The 18,752-nt window shown below is 42.5% G+C and overlaps 1 protein-coding gene across 2 annotated transcripts in view; it reads left to right on the top strand.

Annotated features, from left to right (window-relative positions):
• Nucleotides 1-18,752, top strand: part of SYN3 (synapsin III) — a 272,542-nt gene that overhangs the window by 2,897 nt on the left and 250,893 nt on the right. For both annotated transcript variants that reach the window (XM_061638968.1, XM_061638969.1), the window contains exons 2-3: nucleotides 13,974-14,031; nucleotides 16,671-16,762. In XM_061638968.1, coding sequence (XP_061494952.1) covers nucleotides 13,974-14,031; nucleotides 16,671-16,762 — 150 coding nt within the window. The remainder of the gene's footprint in view (nucleotides 1-13,973; nucleotides 14,032-16,670; nucleotides 16,763-18,752) is intronic.

Raw genomic sequence — 18,752 nt, 5'->3', positions numbered from 1 at the left:
TTTTCTCAGCCATATATCCATTCACAAGATTTCAGGCTTTTTCATGATCCCACACAACTCATTCCACATGCCAGAAGGCTTAATTTCCCCCCAAAATAGTATCCATTTAAATGCTCTGATTAGGCTGCATTGCAAGCCATTTCTGAAATGCAACAGAGTTTGAAAAGCAGTTTGTGATGAGCCATGAGGGTGGAGGACTGCTGTTCAAAAGTCAAAATCCCCCGAGTGTACACAAGTCCTTGGAGGTGATTTTAGTTTCAAAGGCAGTTCGTGTTATGTGCCTGGTTAGAAATAGATTTGTGGCAGAGACCTTGTGGTATTCCTTAAATAAATAATAACCTAATTTTAGGAGCTTTGATGGAGTGTTCAGCTCATCAAGGGAGATTCAGCATTTACCAGAAAGTTGTGATCTTTGCTTGTGTGTGTATGTCTCTTTCTGTGTGTGCTTATGGTGGAATTTTGGAAAAGATCCTTTTCTGCTTGTGACAGAAAGAAGTGGATGTTTGTTCATATTATAGCAAGTACAGTTTAAGTGTACTTTTGGGTTGACAGGTGGGGCAGGCTAGCCAGTTTGTTATTCACTATTCTATTCTGCATGTCAAAAACAAACCAGCTAACTATCTAGAAGGCTGATCTATCTAGCTGATATTGCAGAAAAGTTGTTGTTTTTCTCCCTCGGGGAGGTGCATTTTTGGAAGGGGTTTAACTCTCAAGGACACCTGTGGAAATGCAGAATCCACAAACATAGAAAAGGGATGTTGGGGGTGGGGAGAAAGAAGACTACAGCAATGTATTTATTCACAGCATGAGGACATGAGGAAACGGAGTGGCAGAACTCCATGTTACTGTAAGCCAGCCAAATTCAAGCGCATGACCTCATCCAGGAGGAAAACGTCCCACCTCTGGCAACTTCCTTGACCAAATCACTTCTAAGTAAAATCATACTCTTGCTGGAGTGAATTTCTCAAACAGAACATAGGACTAGATATTGTTAACCCCTTTCGGCAGCAAGAAAAGGCTCTACTCTTTCAGCTTTGGGATATATCACTAACTCCATCACTCTTCAAAACAAGAGCAATATCTTATCTAAGTTTTCAAATTATTCCACTATCATCAGTTGACTCACGTAACATTTCCCCACATCATGACTTTCACATTATATCTTTTACAAGTCAAAAGGTTTAAAATCAGTGGGACTAAAAAGTGCTTAAATTTGGCTAGAGCATGCCCTCAGTTTATACTTTTTAACATGACTCCAGTGTGAGGTACAATAATGCTTTTTATACAGTGGCCTGATTTGCACGTAATGCCAAGTCAAACTATAGTTTAGCATGGAAGAGCAGTTGTGCTGGTGCGTAGTGAAAAATCACACTGGCTTTGCTCCTCCCCCACTCCTATTACTGCCATGCTACCTAAAGCTAAGCTATGGTTTGGCTTAGCATTACATATGATGACCCAGGCTTGTGGTTTCAGATGTAACACTAAGCATAACCATGGCTTAATTCCTGATAGCATGGCAGCGTAGCTGCAATTTTCTAACTGTACACCAGAACACTTGCTTATTCATGCTAAATCATGGAGTTGGGCATAGTATTATGTTGAACAAGGCCACCCTATTCAGAAACCCAACCTGTGTGCAGTTTTGGAAAGATCTGAAAAGTTGCACATAGATCTGAACAGATCCTACATGTGTACATGTGCACATGTATAGGTTTCTTTCTATGCGATTTGGAACCCTGATTTTTCCCTGGAACTGGAAGGTCACGCTTTCACTAGAATGGGTTGCACAGAGAAATCTCTTCAGATCTTCAAATATTCATATGTTGGAGGGGGGTTATCAGCATGATCCCACTCATTTACAAGCATGCTTATTCTGTGTGAATATATAGAACACATTGTTCTATTGTCTTTACCTGTGAAGGAATTTTGTACATTGATGCCACCATAGTTGCAAATTGGAAAAGATTTGGGAAAGAAGCCCAAAGGGCATATTCATATCCCTGCGCTGAAGCTACCAAAACTGTGAGCACATTGCAAAGTTGTGAGATCTAGGAAATAAGATTGGTGTAACTGGCCCAGAAAGAATAGTAGAAGAAAAAAGGTTTTCCTTTTTGTATTGGCCCAGCATGTTTCAAAGTCTCTTTCTTCTTCTGCACATCACTGTGTTCTCTAAAGTGCTCTGCATCGTCTTCATCACCATCTCAGTGTTAAGCTCTCAAACATAACATGATCCAAGTTAGCCATAGGTGCATTTATGGAAATGGAAACAATTCCCTTAGTTGCAACAATACAACTTCATTTTCTAATTCTGATGGTCCATCCATAGAACTGTGCATAGCCATACTCAGGTGGACCAGGCAGCCTTTTTAATCAAGGCATACTCAGGCAGCCTTTTTAATCAAGTAAATCAATTTACAGACATACAGTATGTATGTTTACTTAGAAATAAATCCCACCGTGTTTAGTAGAACTTATTCCCTAGTGACTGAGTTTAGGATTGCAGCCTTATACATTTGTTGTAGCATCTGCAGTGCAGACTGTTTGTGCTGTGCCCGTGGCAGGTAAAACTGAATCCTAATACTGCAAAAGGGGCTGGGGGCATAGGCTGCATATTAGAGCCTCAGAAATAACAGGACACTGCAGTTTGAGGCTTAAAGTTCTAAAATAAGAGCACATAGTTCAATGCATGTGGGTGGGTGGCCAATCTGTGGGACAGATGTCAGAAGTGGCATGTGCCACTTGTTGCATGTGCATCTAAAATGCCTAGACAGTAGCAGGAAAGCCTGCTTAGGATCAGGGCTGCTCTTGTCTGCTTCTCCTGCATAGTAATTCTTCCTGCTCTGCAGCTCAGTAAACTGAAAGCAAAACCACCTTGCAATATAGGCAAGGGCTGTGGTCATTCATACAGTAGCACAAGACAGAATGGTGTTATTCTCTCATAAGGACATTAGAGCCTGGCTGCTGGATCAGGCCAAAGTTCCATCTAGTCCAGCATCCCATTCTCACTGTAGCCAACCAGATGCCTATGGGAAGCCTCTAAGCAGGACCTGAATGCAACAGCACTCTCATACTTTGGGCTTGTATGTGTGGCCACAGTTACTCAGGTTACACTGGAATACCAAATAGGAAAGATCAGGAAAAGAAGTCTTCATGAATTCTACAGAAATATCTTGTTCTGCTCCCACTTGCCTTCAACACGCACACACACTGCTAGTAAGGAACAATAATGTAGGGGTGTTCAGGCATTGGAGAAGAGCTTGGTTCCAGACCCTCCCCATTCTTGCTCATGCTCCAATCCTGTCCTTCCCATCTGAGGGCTTATCCAAACGTAGCGGGATAATCCACAGTTTCCATATTCGGTTTGTCATCTGATAGTTCTCACTTTGCCTTTTAGCAGTGGTAAGACCCCTACATTCTTTTCGCTTTTTCCAAGCTCCGCCTCTAAAGCCTCCCCCTATCAACCAATTGGTCAGCAACAAAATTACGTATGCTCCTCTCCCCCTTTGCAAGGAAGCACAATATGGCTGTAAAGGAGTTCTCGACTCGGAAGGAAAGGATGCTGGTCGGTTTCACGCCTGCCTTGTTTGTATTTGTGATATTATGCTTAAATGAATGTATGCTTTTCTGCCTTTATTGATATTTAAGGAGATACACACGCTGGCAATTGCACTTATTTCTCCAAAAAAGCAAGAAACTGTCACCCCGCCTCCTTCTCCCTTTCCTTCCCAGGAGAATGAAATTGACAAAGCTTTTAGGAGCAGGCTTGAAACCGACCAGAAGCCCTTTTCTTGTTTGTATTTGCGATATTACACTTAAAGGAATGTATGCTTTTCTGATTTGAAGCAAAACCCCCAGCAAGTAGAATGAAATTGACAAAGCTTTCACAGGCAGGCTAAAACCGACCACACTCCCTTTCTCGCTTGCTGTGCATTGCAGATCTCACCCAGAGCAGCCGCCCAGTTTGCAGGCTGGCAAAAAATAAAATGCATCTGCGCAGTAGTTGCAGACCCCCCCCCAACACCCCACCATTGCAATGATTGGTTCAATTTTCCCTGGCTTATTCTCGCACATGCGCAAAAGTGCAGATACGTGATTGGCTGGAATGAGGAGAAGGGGCAAGGGGAAACGCCCAAGAACCACCCATCAGCTGTAAAGTCCGCGGTATTGCAACCTAACTCCTGAAGGCACAGCGGATGATTCCCAATTTTAAACAGCAAATCGCATTTTTGCCGGTATTGCAAGGAGTGGATTTAACCCGCGAAAATGCGTAACAGCGCGAGACGTCATTTAGACGACCGAAAAATAATGAACACACATAGCGGGCGTGTCACACATTTTGCAGTCGTCTGGATGAGCCCTGAGATAGGCCAAACCACACAAAGGGATGGGCAGTCCAGTGGTGCTGACAGCAATTGCTTCCCTGGCAACTGAGCATGGAGCAGATATCCTTATATCCACACAGACTGTATACCTTGGCAACATTTGGCATTAGCATTTGGATGAACTTTCACTTAAATCAGAAGGGTTTGATTCAGGTTGGAGGGTCCACCTTGGGCAAAACGTTTGACAGCTTCCTTAGATTTTTTTTCAAAAGAAGAATTTAAACAAGAAAATAGAACTGTTTAAATAAGAATAGCAGAATTTCCTGTGGGTAGGTAGTGGTAGTTATGTATTCTTAGATTGCCTCTGAATTCCAGTGAAACCAAAATTCAGGGTAAATTTGGAGACTTCTGCTTGGGCAAAACCAGGTGTGTATGCATGTCGGGACATGTCAGGAGGCTGTCCCATTAATTTTTCGGCAGACAGCCCTGCCGGCCCCCTCTGATCTGCCACACCACCACCACCATGGAGAAGAAGGAAGCAGGACAGGTGTGCCTGCCCCAGGCCAAATGATGCAGTGAGGCCTCTGCAACAACCTCTCCAAGCAGGGCCAGACCATGAAGGAGGGACAGGAGGAGAAGGTGCCACACTGCAGGGCAAGAGACAGGCATGGGGTTGGCATTAAGCAGATATTCACCCACCCCAACCTATAGCTTGTCTCTTGCCCCACAGTGCGGTGCCTGTTCTTCCTGTTCCTCCTCCGTGGTCTGCCGCAGCCTCCACCTCCACTACTGGGTGTGTCTATGTCTGCCTGTGGGAGCAGCTCCCACACCTGCCATCCATGTTGCTGCCCACATCCCACCCTACAGTGATGGCAAGCAAGATAAGACTGGTGTGCAAGAGAGGGGGATGGAGGCAGATAAGCAGGCAGGCAGAGAGTGTGCCCGGTGGGGAATCTCCTCTGGTGAAAGATGAGGAAAAGGGCAGCCACCCTCCAGCTGCTGTTGCTGCTGCTTACTTTAATGGCCATGGCAGTGGCTGGGCTGCCTCTGTTGGTATGTGTGTGCCTGTCCCTTCATGCCTCTCCCCCCTCCCTCCCTGTGGGAGACGGCAGCAGCATTATTATGGCTCAGGGCTTCTCGAGGATTTGCGTTCCTCACAGCTCTATTGTTCGGCAGGGGAGGAGCTCCTTTCCTGCCTCCTCCTTCTCAGTGGTGGCAGGGGGGCAAATCAACAGCACTGGCAAATCCGTGGAGAGGTGTATGTGAGAGAAAGAAAGAGAGGGGGGCTGCAAGGGGGCATGGCTTTGGGGGCATGGCCTGAAGTGACCCCTGCACTTCTAAATTTACCACTACATTACTGGACAAAACATCTAGAAAAGAGTTTTCAGAAGGAAGGGTAGGATAACTATATGTCCAGTCCAATGAATTAATGTATCTGTGCACTATTTAATGGAATCAGGCTGAAACATACAGAAGACCTGTCTATGAAAGCAGAGTGGTGGAACTTTCCAGACTCTGCCAGGGCAGCAGTGTGTGTACATAGCTAGATCCTAGCTGTTGTTTATATTAGCAGACGCTGCTATTTGGATTCAGCTGTGTCTGAACTCTAAACTAATTTCTCACATGGGCTTGAATCTTCAAGCCCTATTGTGATAAGGGAAACAAATGCCTCCCCCTTTCTCCTGCACTCCTTAGCTTGGGAAGACTGCTAAAGGGTTAACAGGTGCATATCCCGCATGTCCACATTTGGATCGTTCTAAACCGAGAAGGCAAAACAAATGCAAGCAAAAAACATTTTCCCCCACAATAGTTACATGCAAATCAGAGTCACAAAAAGACCATACAACTGTGGGAGACTGCAGAATAACATTAGATGAAATTACCAAGTGTACACTAACATCAGTGATACATGTGAGGTGGGGGCAGAATTATTCTGCATTAGCCCATTACCACATGAAGAAAAATGTCATAGAATCCTTGTAAATCTTTCAATACACCAAGCACCAACATCACATGGTGCCAGCAGCAGTAACATTTTGTGGACACCGTTGGAACAGTCAGCAGGAGCCCTGGGTCTGTTGCTTTTTTTCATACATGGTAGATGTGGATTTGAGTTTCTTTTATCCTTTTAGAGTCACATATAAATAGCGTTACCATGGGATTTAATTCAGAAATAAAATTTCATGTATGCCGTGGCCAGTGCAGGTTTTGCATTTGTGTTAGGCACGCATTTAAAACAAAGCCAGTATAAGCCACGTGAGTGAAACACCCTCAGTAGGGCATGCTCACTCACTACAACATAAATAAAAACAAACTGGCTGCAATCCTGCACAGAGTGAACTGTGTGCAGGATTGCCGCACATGACAGCTGCACAGAGGGTTTGGGTATGAATGAAAACTCTGGACATAATCCAATTGTGGCTGAGAGTTCAGGTAAGGTTGTCAAAGCAACATGATAAATAACACTTCTCACATAACTATGTAGTGTTTCACAGGTCTGCTGCTGCCACTTGCAATTATATTTTTACAGTGTATACTTAAAGTACTTTGGGGATCCAGTCCTCCTGGCAGAAAGGTGACCAAGAAATTTGAAGGATTAGCATTGATGCAAAAATAGACATAAGGGGCCTGGAAAATATTCCCTCCTAGGTTATAAATACAGTCATGCGAATCAAATTTGGTAACCTTAATTACTTTAGCAGGTTCTCCTTAAATGTACTGTGTTTAACCCTATAGATCCTTGCTTGGAATGGCAAAGTGACATACTTTCCAACTTTTCACAGATGAAAATAGGTTCACTCATTTTACACCAAGCAAGCAATTAGTTTTATTTATTTTGCACATTTATATCCCGTATATCATGGAACTCAAGGGTGAATACATGGGCTTCACAGGTGGTCTCCTGTCCAGGCACTGACCAGTTCCAGACCTGTTTAGCTTCAACATGGCGGCTGCATCATCTGCCTTCAACCTGGATTCATAAAGTGTTATTAAGCAAAGGGACAGATGCTTTGCCCCAAAAATGCTAAAATACTGCATTCGAAGCAAATATGTAGTCATGCTCACAACAGGCCCATTGACATTAATGCCTGACATTCATGCGAATTAAGTTAGTCCAGCTGACTTAAGTAAATTAAGTAGGGTTCCATTGACTAAGTATAGGAGTGGGTAGACCCTAAGTCTGAATTTCTTACAGTGTTACAAATTATTGTAACACTGATACTGCAGATCAGCTCATTTGTTATGGTGTCATACTACAATCTTCCTTCCAAAATCCAAAAAAGAACATTTGTAAAACACACCACAAAACAAGACCAAATAAAGATTTGACTGTTATATTGAGCAAACTACATCCCTGGGGTGAAGTGTGGAGTTGTTTTTCATTAGTTACACATTTAGTATACTTCAGCAACTGTTACACAGCAGGTGTGATTTAAATTTCAAATTAAACAGTATTATGTGCTTAAATAGATTCAGGACATACATTCAAAAACACTTAATATGGATTAGTTAGACATTAACTCTTCTACTCTACAGTAGCTCTGTTCAGGGAATCGGTGTTAATCACAGAATGCTATTGCACTCAGGTAATGCTTACAGGTTCCCCGTCCAGGAAGGTGTGGGGAATGTCAAGCTTGGGGGCCAAATGCACCCCCCCCTCCAGCCTCTCTATCTAGTCCTGGGAACTCTTCCCAAGCCACACACCTCACTGGCCCTGCTTTGCACCCCAAGTGTTTTTGCTTGTAACTTTGAATTCTGATAATGCTTCAAACTTGCATGGATGGAGGATAGAGAGAGGTGTATGAATATGTGTTGAAACTAGCCTACTGTGCAAAGGTAAGATTTATATTAAGCGCTACACCAACTTTTGTCTCTGGCCATGAGCGTTAGCATGTGGCCCTTGGAAGGTTGCCTAGAGGTGAATGTGGCCCTTGGTTGGCAGAAGTGGCTTGCCAGCTGTGACAGAGATACTACATTCACTGTTATGTACCGGGAGAGAGAAGGGCAAGGCAGCAGGGAGATAGATGTGCTGCAAATGCACCTGCAAGAGCACCAGATTGGCTATGCCAGGGTGTTTGCATTGTGCCAACCTCCCTGTTGCCCTGCCCCTCTCCCTTCCAGTAAGCAACCATGATCCATCTGTCAAGAAGCTTGTGTAGCAACTCTGCCACATGCCGTGAGCCACTTCTGCTGGTTGGCCACTGTGAAAACAGGATGCTGGACTAGATGGGCCTTTGGCCTGATCCAGCCCTATACTGTCCAGGCACTGGAGGAGGGTCTGAAAGGAGTAACCTTGGTGAACCTGCATAGGTGAGTGCACAGGGTTGTAGCTTGTAGGGACAGCCTACATATGTTTGGCAGGTTTCTCCCATTCAGACCTTCTCCCAATATCTGGACATGCCAGAGAGGGGCTGGGAGGAGTCACATAACACCAGAGGTAGAGGCAGAGCCACAGCCCCTCGCTTTGCTGACAGGTGAAGGAATGTTTTAGCAGAATGCTAAATTGTAGTGAGAGGCAGATAATCTGTATTTAACATTAAATTAGTGGCACGAAACAGGGCCTTTAGCGTTGCTGCACCCACTCTGTGGAACATCCTCCTCACTGACATCAGACATGATTTTCCTACACATGTTAAAGACTTATTTTCCCAAGCATTCTTGGGTTAGCGATCTAACCACATTTTCTTATTAGTCACTCTGTTCTATCGTTTTAAATTGCAATTTATGTATTTTTTATTTTTATTGTTGCTTTTGTATTTGTTATACACGGCTTTGAATTTTTTATGATTTAGTGGTCTATAAGTACTGCGCAATGGATCCCAGTGGGCTCCCTGTCAGCCCAGATGAGATGATGGGTGCTGAAAGGGAGCCCTGCGTGCAAAGGAATAATCAGGAGCTCACTTGAAGCATCCAGTTATTCCTTTGTAGCCACACAAGACGTCACATATGCTGCCAGGTGCACATGAAGTGTGGGGAATGGCCACACAAACCAAATTAGGCCTGTGGGCCAGAGGTTCCCCACACTGTGATAAATAAAGCAAACAAATGTAGGGTAGGTGATTCTAATCTATGCTGGTGATTGTGAACATACCACTAAAGAGTGATCATTATTCTGGACTGTTTAACCTTTTTGGGAGATCGGGCAGGGAGAAAAGGCTGGTGTTGTTTTCATGCCCTGAGGTCATACTCTTAAACAAATGATATGGAAGTAAGTTACGAATAATTCAGTGTGGCTTCCTTCATTGTAATATTTTTAGGATTGGGGTATTATGTTGATTGCACAGTCTGCCAGAGAAATAACTGGTGCAAAATGCTGCAGCCAGGGTTGTGACCAGAGCCAATTTTTTGGAGCATGTAACTGTATTGCTGCATCAGCTTTTTTGGCTTCTGGTCCATTTTGGAACTCAGTTCAAAATCCTGGTGGTTACCTTTTAAACCTTAAATGGATAGAGCCCAGGATACTTGAAGGGCCCCTATAGCCTTTGAGATAGGACAGATTACACATGAAATTAAATATTGTGAGCTGCTGTACAAGTAAAGCGGCTTTACCAGGGGTGGCACCATGTTTTTATGGGCCTTCAGAGAACTTTCGAGACAGCAGTGGGCCCTTCCCCGAGTGAAAGCTTGCCATTCACTTTGTTTCTCAGATTGTTAATCCATTTTCCATTCAGATGGTCTTCCAAAGACAGGAAAAGCAGGAGGGGAATTGACTAAGGTTCATATGGGACTGGAATGGATGCAGGTGCACTATGGAGATCACTATGGAGTATTACACCCAGGCAGTGGAGCTCTCCTCCAGTGAGAAAGCCCACAAGATTGCTGCAGTCTCTACCTGCCCTTCCCATTGGTCCCCTAAATATTGGCTTGCCTTAATACAAGTAAAGTAATGCTCAAGATGCTACAACAAAAGCTGTTACCATATATGGAGCGAGAAATGCCAGAAGTCCAAGCTGGATTTAGAAAGGGAAGAGGCACCAGAGATCATATCGCAAACATATGTTTGATAATGGAACAGACCAAGGAATTTCAGAAGAAAATCACCCTGTGCTTTATAGATTACAGCAAAGCCTTTGACTGTGTAGATCAGCCTTTTCCAACCAGTGTGCCTCCAGATGTTGTTGGACCACAACTCCCATCAGCCTCAGCCAGCATTGCCAATGGTCAGAAAAGATGGGAGTTGTGGTCCAACAACATCTGGAGGCACACTGGTTGGGAAAGGCCGGTGTAGATCATGAAACACTATGGAATGCTTTAAAAGAAATGGGGGTGCTACAGCATCTGATTGTCCTGATGCACAACCTATACTCTGGAGAAGAGACTACTGTAAGGACAGAATATGGAGAAACCGATTGGTTCCCAATAGAAAAGGGTGTGAGACGGGTGTATTTTATAACCCTATTTGTTTAATCTGAACGCAGAACATATCATACGGAAAGCAGGATTGGACCAAGATGAAGGAGGTGTGAAAATTGGAGGGAGAAATATCAATAATTTAAAATATGCAGATGATACCATACTACTAGCAGAGAAACCAGTAATGATTTGAAACGAATGCTGATGAAAGTTAAAGAGGAAAGCACAAAAGCGGGACTACAGCTGAACGTCAAGAAGACTAAAGTAATGACAACAGAAGATTTATGTAACTTTAAAGTTGACAATGAGGACATTGAACTTGTCAAGGATTATCAGTACCTTGGCACAGTCATTAACCAAAATGGAGACAATAATCAAGAAATCAGAAAGCAGCTAGGACTGGGGAGTGCAGCTATGAGAGAATTAGAAAAGGTCCTCAAATGCAAAGATGTATCGCTGAACACCAAAGTCAGGATCATTCAGACCATGGTATTCCCGATCTCTATGTATGGATGTGAAAGTTGGACAGTGAAAAAAGGGGATAAGAGAAAAATAAACTCATTTGAAATGTGGTGGTGGAGGAGAGTTTTGTGCATACCATGGACTGTGAAAAAGACAAATAATTGGGTGTTAGAACAAATTAAACCAGAACTGTCACTAGAAGCTAAAATGATGAAACTGAAGTTATCGTACTTTGGACACATCATGAAAAGACATGATTCACTAGAAAATACAATAATGCTGGGAAAACAGAAGAGAGTAGAAAAAGAGGAAGGCCAAACAAGAGATGGATTGATTCCATCAAGGAAGCCACAGACCTGAACTCACAAGATCTGAACAGGGTGGTTCATGACAGATGCTCTTGAAGGTCACTGATTCATAGAGTCGCCATAAGTCGTAATCGACTTGAAGGCACATCACAACAACAGCAGGAATAGTGATTTAGAGCCCAGGTTGGCCCAGGTTCTCTGGGCCTTTCAAAGATCCAGTGGCTCCAATCAGCCACTTGACTTTGCAGAGTGTTGGCATCAAATATGTGTTATGCCACAGCAGATGTACCATTGCACTAGATCCTTGCAATGGTCACTTGCATGGAAATGGCAGCAATTAACAACGATCAAAGAGAGGGTGAGTATAATATATGGATGAGACCAGGAGTGCACTGCAGCTACCAGAATGGCTGTTCTATCCAGACTCTTTTCTATATACAGCTTGTTGTTTTAAAAGCCAAGGTGGTATTCCAGTATGGCTGTTTATGAGCGACAGAAGGCATAAAATGTGTGAAACAGCAAAGATAAACACTTAAGATAAAACAATATTGAGAACAGCAATGGCCTCTAGCACTGCCATTCTCTTAAAGCACCAGAGAGGATGATGAAGTTTGTGGTTGTAGAAGCCAAAATGGTGCAGATAGGTGGCTGTAGAAAAGGCTACCATGACTTAAAGCAGGGGTAGCCAATGTGGTGCCCTCTCGATGTTGTTGGACTACAGCTCTCATTATCCCTGACCATTGGACATGCAGGCTTGGGCTAACAGGAACTGGAGTCTACCAACGTCTGGGGGCACCATATTGGTCACCTTGATATAACACCTGTTCACTATACCAACTATCTAGAGGGCATCATCTTGGGCACCGCTGCTTATCTGCTGTGGGTTTCTTAAAATTAAGTGCATAGAGTTGCAGAGGGCATAGCTCCAGGGAATGAGCTGCTTTAGCTGTGACAGTGCGCACCTCTCTAACTGAACTGGATTTATAGGTCTGAACACCTGCTAAAGTGGTTCATGGATGTCAGCCATAATGAGAAAACAGGTATAGTTGTAGAGGAAATACAGCAAGGTTTGCTGAGACCCGTGAGTGACCGTCAGGAAGCATGGTCTGATTTATTGATCTCATGTGGTTTTTAAGTTAACCTGCTCCCAAAGTTCATATGGATGGTTTCCACTGAAAACAAACCCGTAATAGACATTTCCATGCTGTGCAACAAACTGATACCCTCATACGTGTATCTCTGGCATGCTGTCTGGCTTTAGTAAGAGGGAGCAGGCCAAAAGTGCACTAATTTGAATAATGTGTGATACAAAATAGTTGCTGCATGTCATACAAATGCCCTTAAGGAGCATCTGGGAGAGTGGCAATCAACTTTTTGTGGCTGGGAAGAACATGGAGAAAGCCCGGGGGGGGGAGAATGGGAAGGTGGTGGAAGTAGACCCAAAAGGGCAGGCCCTGGAAAAAACACAGAGGAAAAAGATCAATTGTAAAACTAGTTTATTTACTGATATGCTTCCTCTTCAGGAATTGTTATTTTCTTTGGCTATCCCTCATGAAACAGGATAGATAACTAAAAGCATGTTTCCCCTCCACACAAAGAATTCTCACAGCCAAAGACTGTAAATCCCAAGTACAGGGATTGTGAGTGTGAGCTCTCTCTCTCTTTTTTTCCTTTTTCTTTTTTGACCTAAAAAGTTGGATAGTTGAGTGGATGAATGGAGAAACCCATGCAGATCAAACTTTTCCATACACAGGCACTGCAGAGGATCCATTTCGAAAAGCCATTTTATGAGTCCAAAACATTATCGTTTGGATCTGGACTTAGTAATGCTTAGGGAAGACCCACTGAAATGACTGAAGTCCCCTTGATTTCAACTGGTCTACTTTAAGCATGATTAAGGCTGCAGTCCTAACCCCACTTATCTGGGAGTAAGCCCCATGGTATTCAGGACGATTTACTTCTGAGTAGGGATGGACAAATCTGTCAATTTTGATTTCCATTTCTCATTTATTCGATCTTAAATTCCGTTCTTCACATTTTTGCAGCAGTTCATAATGTTAAAAAAATCCTCATGAAAATTTATCTGCATTAGTGAGAATTAAACACATTTTTGTATGCAGTTTTGACCAATGGGCACATTTTCCCAAGCAGTTTTCCCTAATGTAATATAATTTTCACAGCTATATGAATTTTTCCACATACTTTACCCTACTGTAGACATTTTTTGTGCACGTTACTTGGCTGGATAACTGCATCACAAAATTCGGAAAAGTGTGAATCTCAAAGGGTGGCTGTGTTTTGGTTCACATAATGTTTTGCAAAGTGCAGATTTGGTAGGTTTGGCTTTGAAGGCGCCTGCCCCTATGTTTGAATTGGCTCCAAAGTTGACCGAAAATGGTAACTGAGAAGATGTCTCGTGCACCAGTTCATATTTTTCAACAGGAAGGAGAAAACAGCAGCACAAAGAAAAAGTTTCAAGCATCAGTTGTATCCATTTAACTCTTTCTCTTTCTCATTTTCTCCATAGGGCTAAATATTTTCAAGGGAAGAAAGTGAATGGGGCATTTGAGATCCGAGTGGAACAGGTCAGTGGACAACGATAAGTCTGTCAAAAATGGGCTCAGGCATACAATTCAGTACTGGCTTTCAAGGTGCCTGAGACCATTGACTAGGAAGAGATTGGAATTAAGGAAGCCTTTTGAGACTGGCTTACATCAGACTTAATTTGGTTTTCTTTTATAGTAGTTTTTCATCAAAGCTTGGATCATTTTTCCAGGTGTCTGCTGAATCATACTGCAGATTTTTGTACTTTGATTGCTGTAAGTGAAAATGTGCCTTTTCCAAGGGGAATAAGTTCCTATTATTTAGGATTTTTTTTAAAAAGCAAGAATAGTAGAATATTTTTGGAAGAAAATGTCCAAACAATTTAACACATCTGCAAACAGTTCCAGAAATATCACTTCCCAGTTGTTTTCTTGCCAGAGTGCATTATGTTTTGATACAAGGATGCTTCTACAGACATCTTCTCAGGACACCCCAGACCAATTTTGAAACGTATGAACACATGTGCCTTGTTCATTCTTGTAACCTCTCATTTCCCTTTTAATGCATTTTAGTTTTCTGCTCACTAGCCCTACAGCCTGATTTGTAGGGGATACTGAGAAGGACAAATAATCTTTTCCCCCTGAAAGTCACTGACTTTGGAACAGAAGGCCTTAAGCACTGGTTCTTCTTTTCCATCAGCTTCCATATAAGCACCTTCTTCCCACTCCATGGTTAGCTTTTGATCTGTTGCTTCTGCTTCTTTGCTGACGCACCAGACTTCATAAAAACAGGACAGGTTTTCTTTTGGGTTATTTGCTATGAAAATATACTATTTCCTCCTTGCTCTGCCTTTTTGTCTCAACGCCCAAGAGTTTTCCAAATTGTATCACAGTTCTCTGCTGCTCCTTAGGACACTTTGTTTATTTACAACTGCTTATGAACCAGGAGTTAGTTTTGAGCTCTAGGACTCACCTGGGGTTAGCCCCACTACCTATTTTTTTCATCTCATCTCTTAGATCTGCAACACAGGAATACATAACTAGAGTACTGTGCCATTCCCCTATCACTATGTAACCACCACAGATCTTCACATGTTCTTGAGTAGTTGGTTTCTAGACAGGCAGTCACATGAGCCTGATTCTCCTCACTTTACAAATCAACTGGTGCTTTCAAGACAGAGAAACCAGAGTGCTAAGTATGGTTTTGTGATTTTACTGTAAGCCTCTCTCTCTTTCTCTCTCTCTCTCTCTCTCTCTCTCTCTCTCTCTGTGTGTGTGTGTGTGCGTGCCTGCGTGCGTGCCTGCCTGCCTGCTTGCCTGCTTGCCTGCATGTATAGGTAGGATCCAATAGATCAGGGATGGAGAACCTGTGGTTCCCCCAGATGTTGTTGGACTTCAGCTTCTGCCAGCCCTAGCCTGCATGGCCCATGGTCAGGGACTATGAGAGCAGTAGTCTAGCAACATCTGGAGGGCCATAGATTCCCCATCCCTGATACAAACCAAACAGTTGGCTAAAAGTGTGATAAACAGTAATTGCTTCAGCCCTCTTCTCTTGCTTGCATTCTTACCATTAGCAAAAAACAAATGTAAAGACACTTTGCTACTCTTTATTACTTGGCTGCTTTGTTTTAGACAAGAGTCACATAATAGTTGTAGGTGCTATCAGAGAAAGTAGAGGGGCATTGTTGTCTATACATGCACACTCATTTATTTTGTCCCAAAGAGATGTTGCAAAGTAGGTAGGGTGTTAAAACCAGAGACAATATGAAATAAAAGAAATGAATGTACTCACCATGAAATCTCTACCAATACCACTCTGAGAAATTTCTAATTTTCCACACTGTCAGATCACTTCCAGGTGACCTATTTATTTAGCATTTACCTTGATGTGTTCTCACAAAGTTTGCTTGGAAGTTATACAGTATCTGCTGTTTATTGAGCATTCGTTCTGATTTGTTTGTGGGAAGCATATATGTTTCCTCAAGCAATTGTTATCCCACACCTTTCAGTGCACCATGTCCAGGGTTAGTGAAGGATTTTGTTTTGGTTTTGGAAATGGGTTTGTTGAGTAAGAATGTCAAATCCAGTTTAATTGTGCAACCTGAGAATTTGTTAGCATGGATTCAATCCCACCCACAAATAGCAACAATCTGGAACCAGCCTCAGTTTGACGTTGGAAATGTGGAATGATGACAAAACAAAAGGCAGGGTCTTCCCCCCACCCTGCCCTTCCCCAATGCTAGGCAGACTGCATGATCCACAGAAGCAGTTCAGCTAGTCTCTTCTTCCATGGTATAAATGTGCAGGTGTTGGGGCTAGCCCTGGGCTTCCTTGGGTGGGGTATAAATCTATCGAATGCATGAATGAACTAAATCTATATGAAATTTTCCAAATAAGAATTTAAGTTCAATTCAGATGATGTCTTCTTGGGATTTGGTCCTTTAATTCCTCTTTTATTTGCTATTACAATAACTCCCTAATCCTGAGTCCTCATGCTTCTTGAGTGTTTCTTGTGCAAATCAACCACTAATTAGATATGCTGCTACCTGATGGAAATCTTGTTGAGACAAACATTCCATTTGAAAGAGAAATCTGCAAATAGGTCAGTCTTATTTTGTGTGTTTTCTGTTGTTATCAAGTAATCTGTTGTTGTTTTTTGTTGTTTTTTGCTTCCCCTCTAGGCAGAGTTTTCGGAACTGAACTTGGCTTCATATGTAACTGCTGGCTGTATGGTGGACATGCAGGTCATAAGGAATGGCACCAAAGTAGTCAGGTGACAAATATTAGCTTTTTTCCCTCTTGCAATTACCCTCCATCTTCCTCTTCTTGTGATTAAAAAAAAAACACTCTTGTGTTCACCGGATTTCTGACTATCTGGAATGGATAATTATGAGCACCCTGTTATGGGCTCACCAGTCTTATGGAATGTACAGTTTTCTTAGAGCCAGGACTTCAGGAGAGCCAGGGCAGGCTTGGCTTGCTTGTCTTGGCTCTGAAGGGGATTCTTTTAGAAGCCGTTTTTTCCATGCTGTCCGAATCTTGGGAAAGCAGAGCAGTGTTGCTTTGGAACTAAGTGTTGCAGCTAAGAAATACTATCCATGAGCATCCAAGATAGTTCTTATAATGCCTTCGTACCTTATTTCGCCCCATCTACATTGCTCTGAGACAAAAACGGGATTGTACCTTGTGCACAGGAAAGTGTGTTTTACAGCTGCCTCTTCTGAGAACCAATTTTTAAAAAAGAATTCACGTAGGATGTAACCACATCCATGGTATGTCATCTCAAATGCCTGTTTTAGGAAAGTATGTATCTCAGTGGGAACACGTGCTTTGCATGCAAAAGGTCTTGGGTTGAATCCCTAGCATCTCCAGGTAAGGCTGGGGAAAAAATCTGTTTCTGTCATGATGGTCAGTCAGCATAAACAGTACTGAACTAGGCAGACCAATGGTCTGACTTGCTGTAAAGCAGCTTCCATTGTGCCAATCTCTGTAAATATCTATGTTATTATGCAAGCAGGACAACACACATACACACACACACACACACACACACATATCACAAAGTAATAAAAGAAATAATCACTGCTTAAGCAAAATGTCCAGTAACGTGATGGGGAAGAGGCTGGGGCTATGGGGAAGGGAGTTGGGATCCTGAGCAATGCAATTCTATTCAAACTACTGGAGTCTAGCCACAATTTTGATTAGTATGAAAGCAATTTCCTCTGAGTTACAGGCATGCATTGTAATGCAATGAGAATGGGGAAAACACAGCAAAGGCAAAGTATGTTGGATGAGTTTTGTGTTACAACACATCTAGAGATACAGAACAACTATTCTTTTTTTGAGATACAAAAACTTCCTGATGTGCATAACAATGCTAGCTGCTGAACTCATTTCATTTTTCTCAATCTGTCAATTTTGGATAGAGTTGCCTCTTTTTTCTGACTCCCTGGACTCTTAATGGAGAGCGGAGCAGAATAGAATTTGTACTACTCCTCCTACACAAGTCATCGCTTACATCTCCTTCCCATCTCCTTGTCCCCATTGTGGTTCTTTCCTTTTTCCCATCCTAAACAAGTGATAAGCCTTCTTACTACACTTACAAAGATTCCCATAACTCAGGCTGTTACGCTTGGCGGCTGTGCAACAGCTTTTCCTGTGTATTTGTGACCGTGATCATTACAGCTGAGCTAGAATTGCTTATGTTGTTTTGTACTGTTTTGTGTTGTATTTTCATGAGTGTTGAAAAGCACTTCCTATCTATATTTTTCAGCAATTGTTGACACTGTATTTGTATGTTTTGACTGTATTTGTATGTTTTGAATACTGTTCATCTCAGTGCCATTTTCCTTCTTCTCTGTCATCTAATTGACGTTTAACACTAAGCCAAACCATGATTTATCACAAGCAAACAAATATCCCAGAATGAAGATCATGGCTGTTGCATTCCTCCCCAGGTCCTGCTGCTACTGAACTACCCAGAGCTAAGCCATGGCTTATGTCTAAACCCAGGCTGATGGTTATCTCCCCCCTGAAAAACCATAAGCAGTAAAACAAGAACAAAAATTGGTTAAAACTTGTGATTTTTCTGGAGCAAGATAAACCATAAGCCTGGGATTGGGTGTTTTTAAATTGTTTTAATTTTTTTAATTGTGTTTTAAATTGTTTTTAAAAGATGTGTTTTAAATTTGTATATTGTTTTTAATGTTTTTAGTTACTGTAAACCACCCAGAGAGCTTTGGCTATGGGGTGGTATATAAATA

Source organism: Rhineura floridana, chromosome 8 (genome assembly GCF_030035675.1).
Source record: "Rhineura floridana isolate rRhiFlo1 chromosome 8, rRhiFlo1.hap2, whole genome shotgun sequence".
NCBI lineage: Eukaryota > Metazoa > Chordata > Lepidosauria > Squamata > Rhineuridae > Rhineura > Rhineura floridana.
Note: the sequence above shows the minus strand (reverse complement) of the source record. Positions and strands in the feature narration are given on the sequence as shown.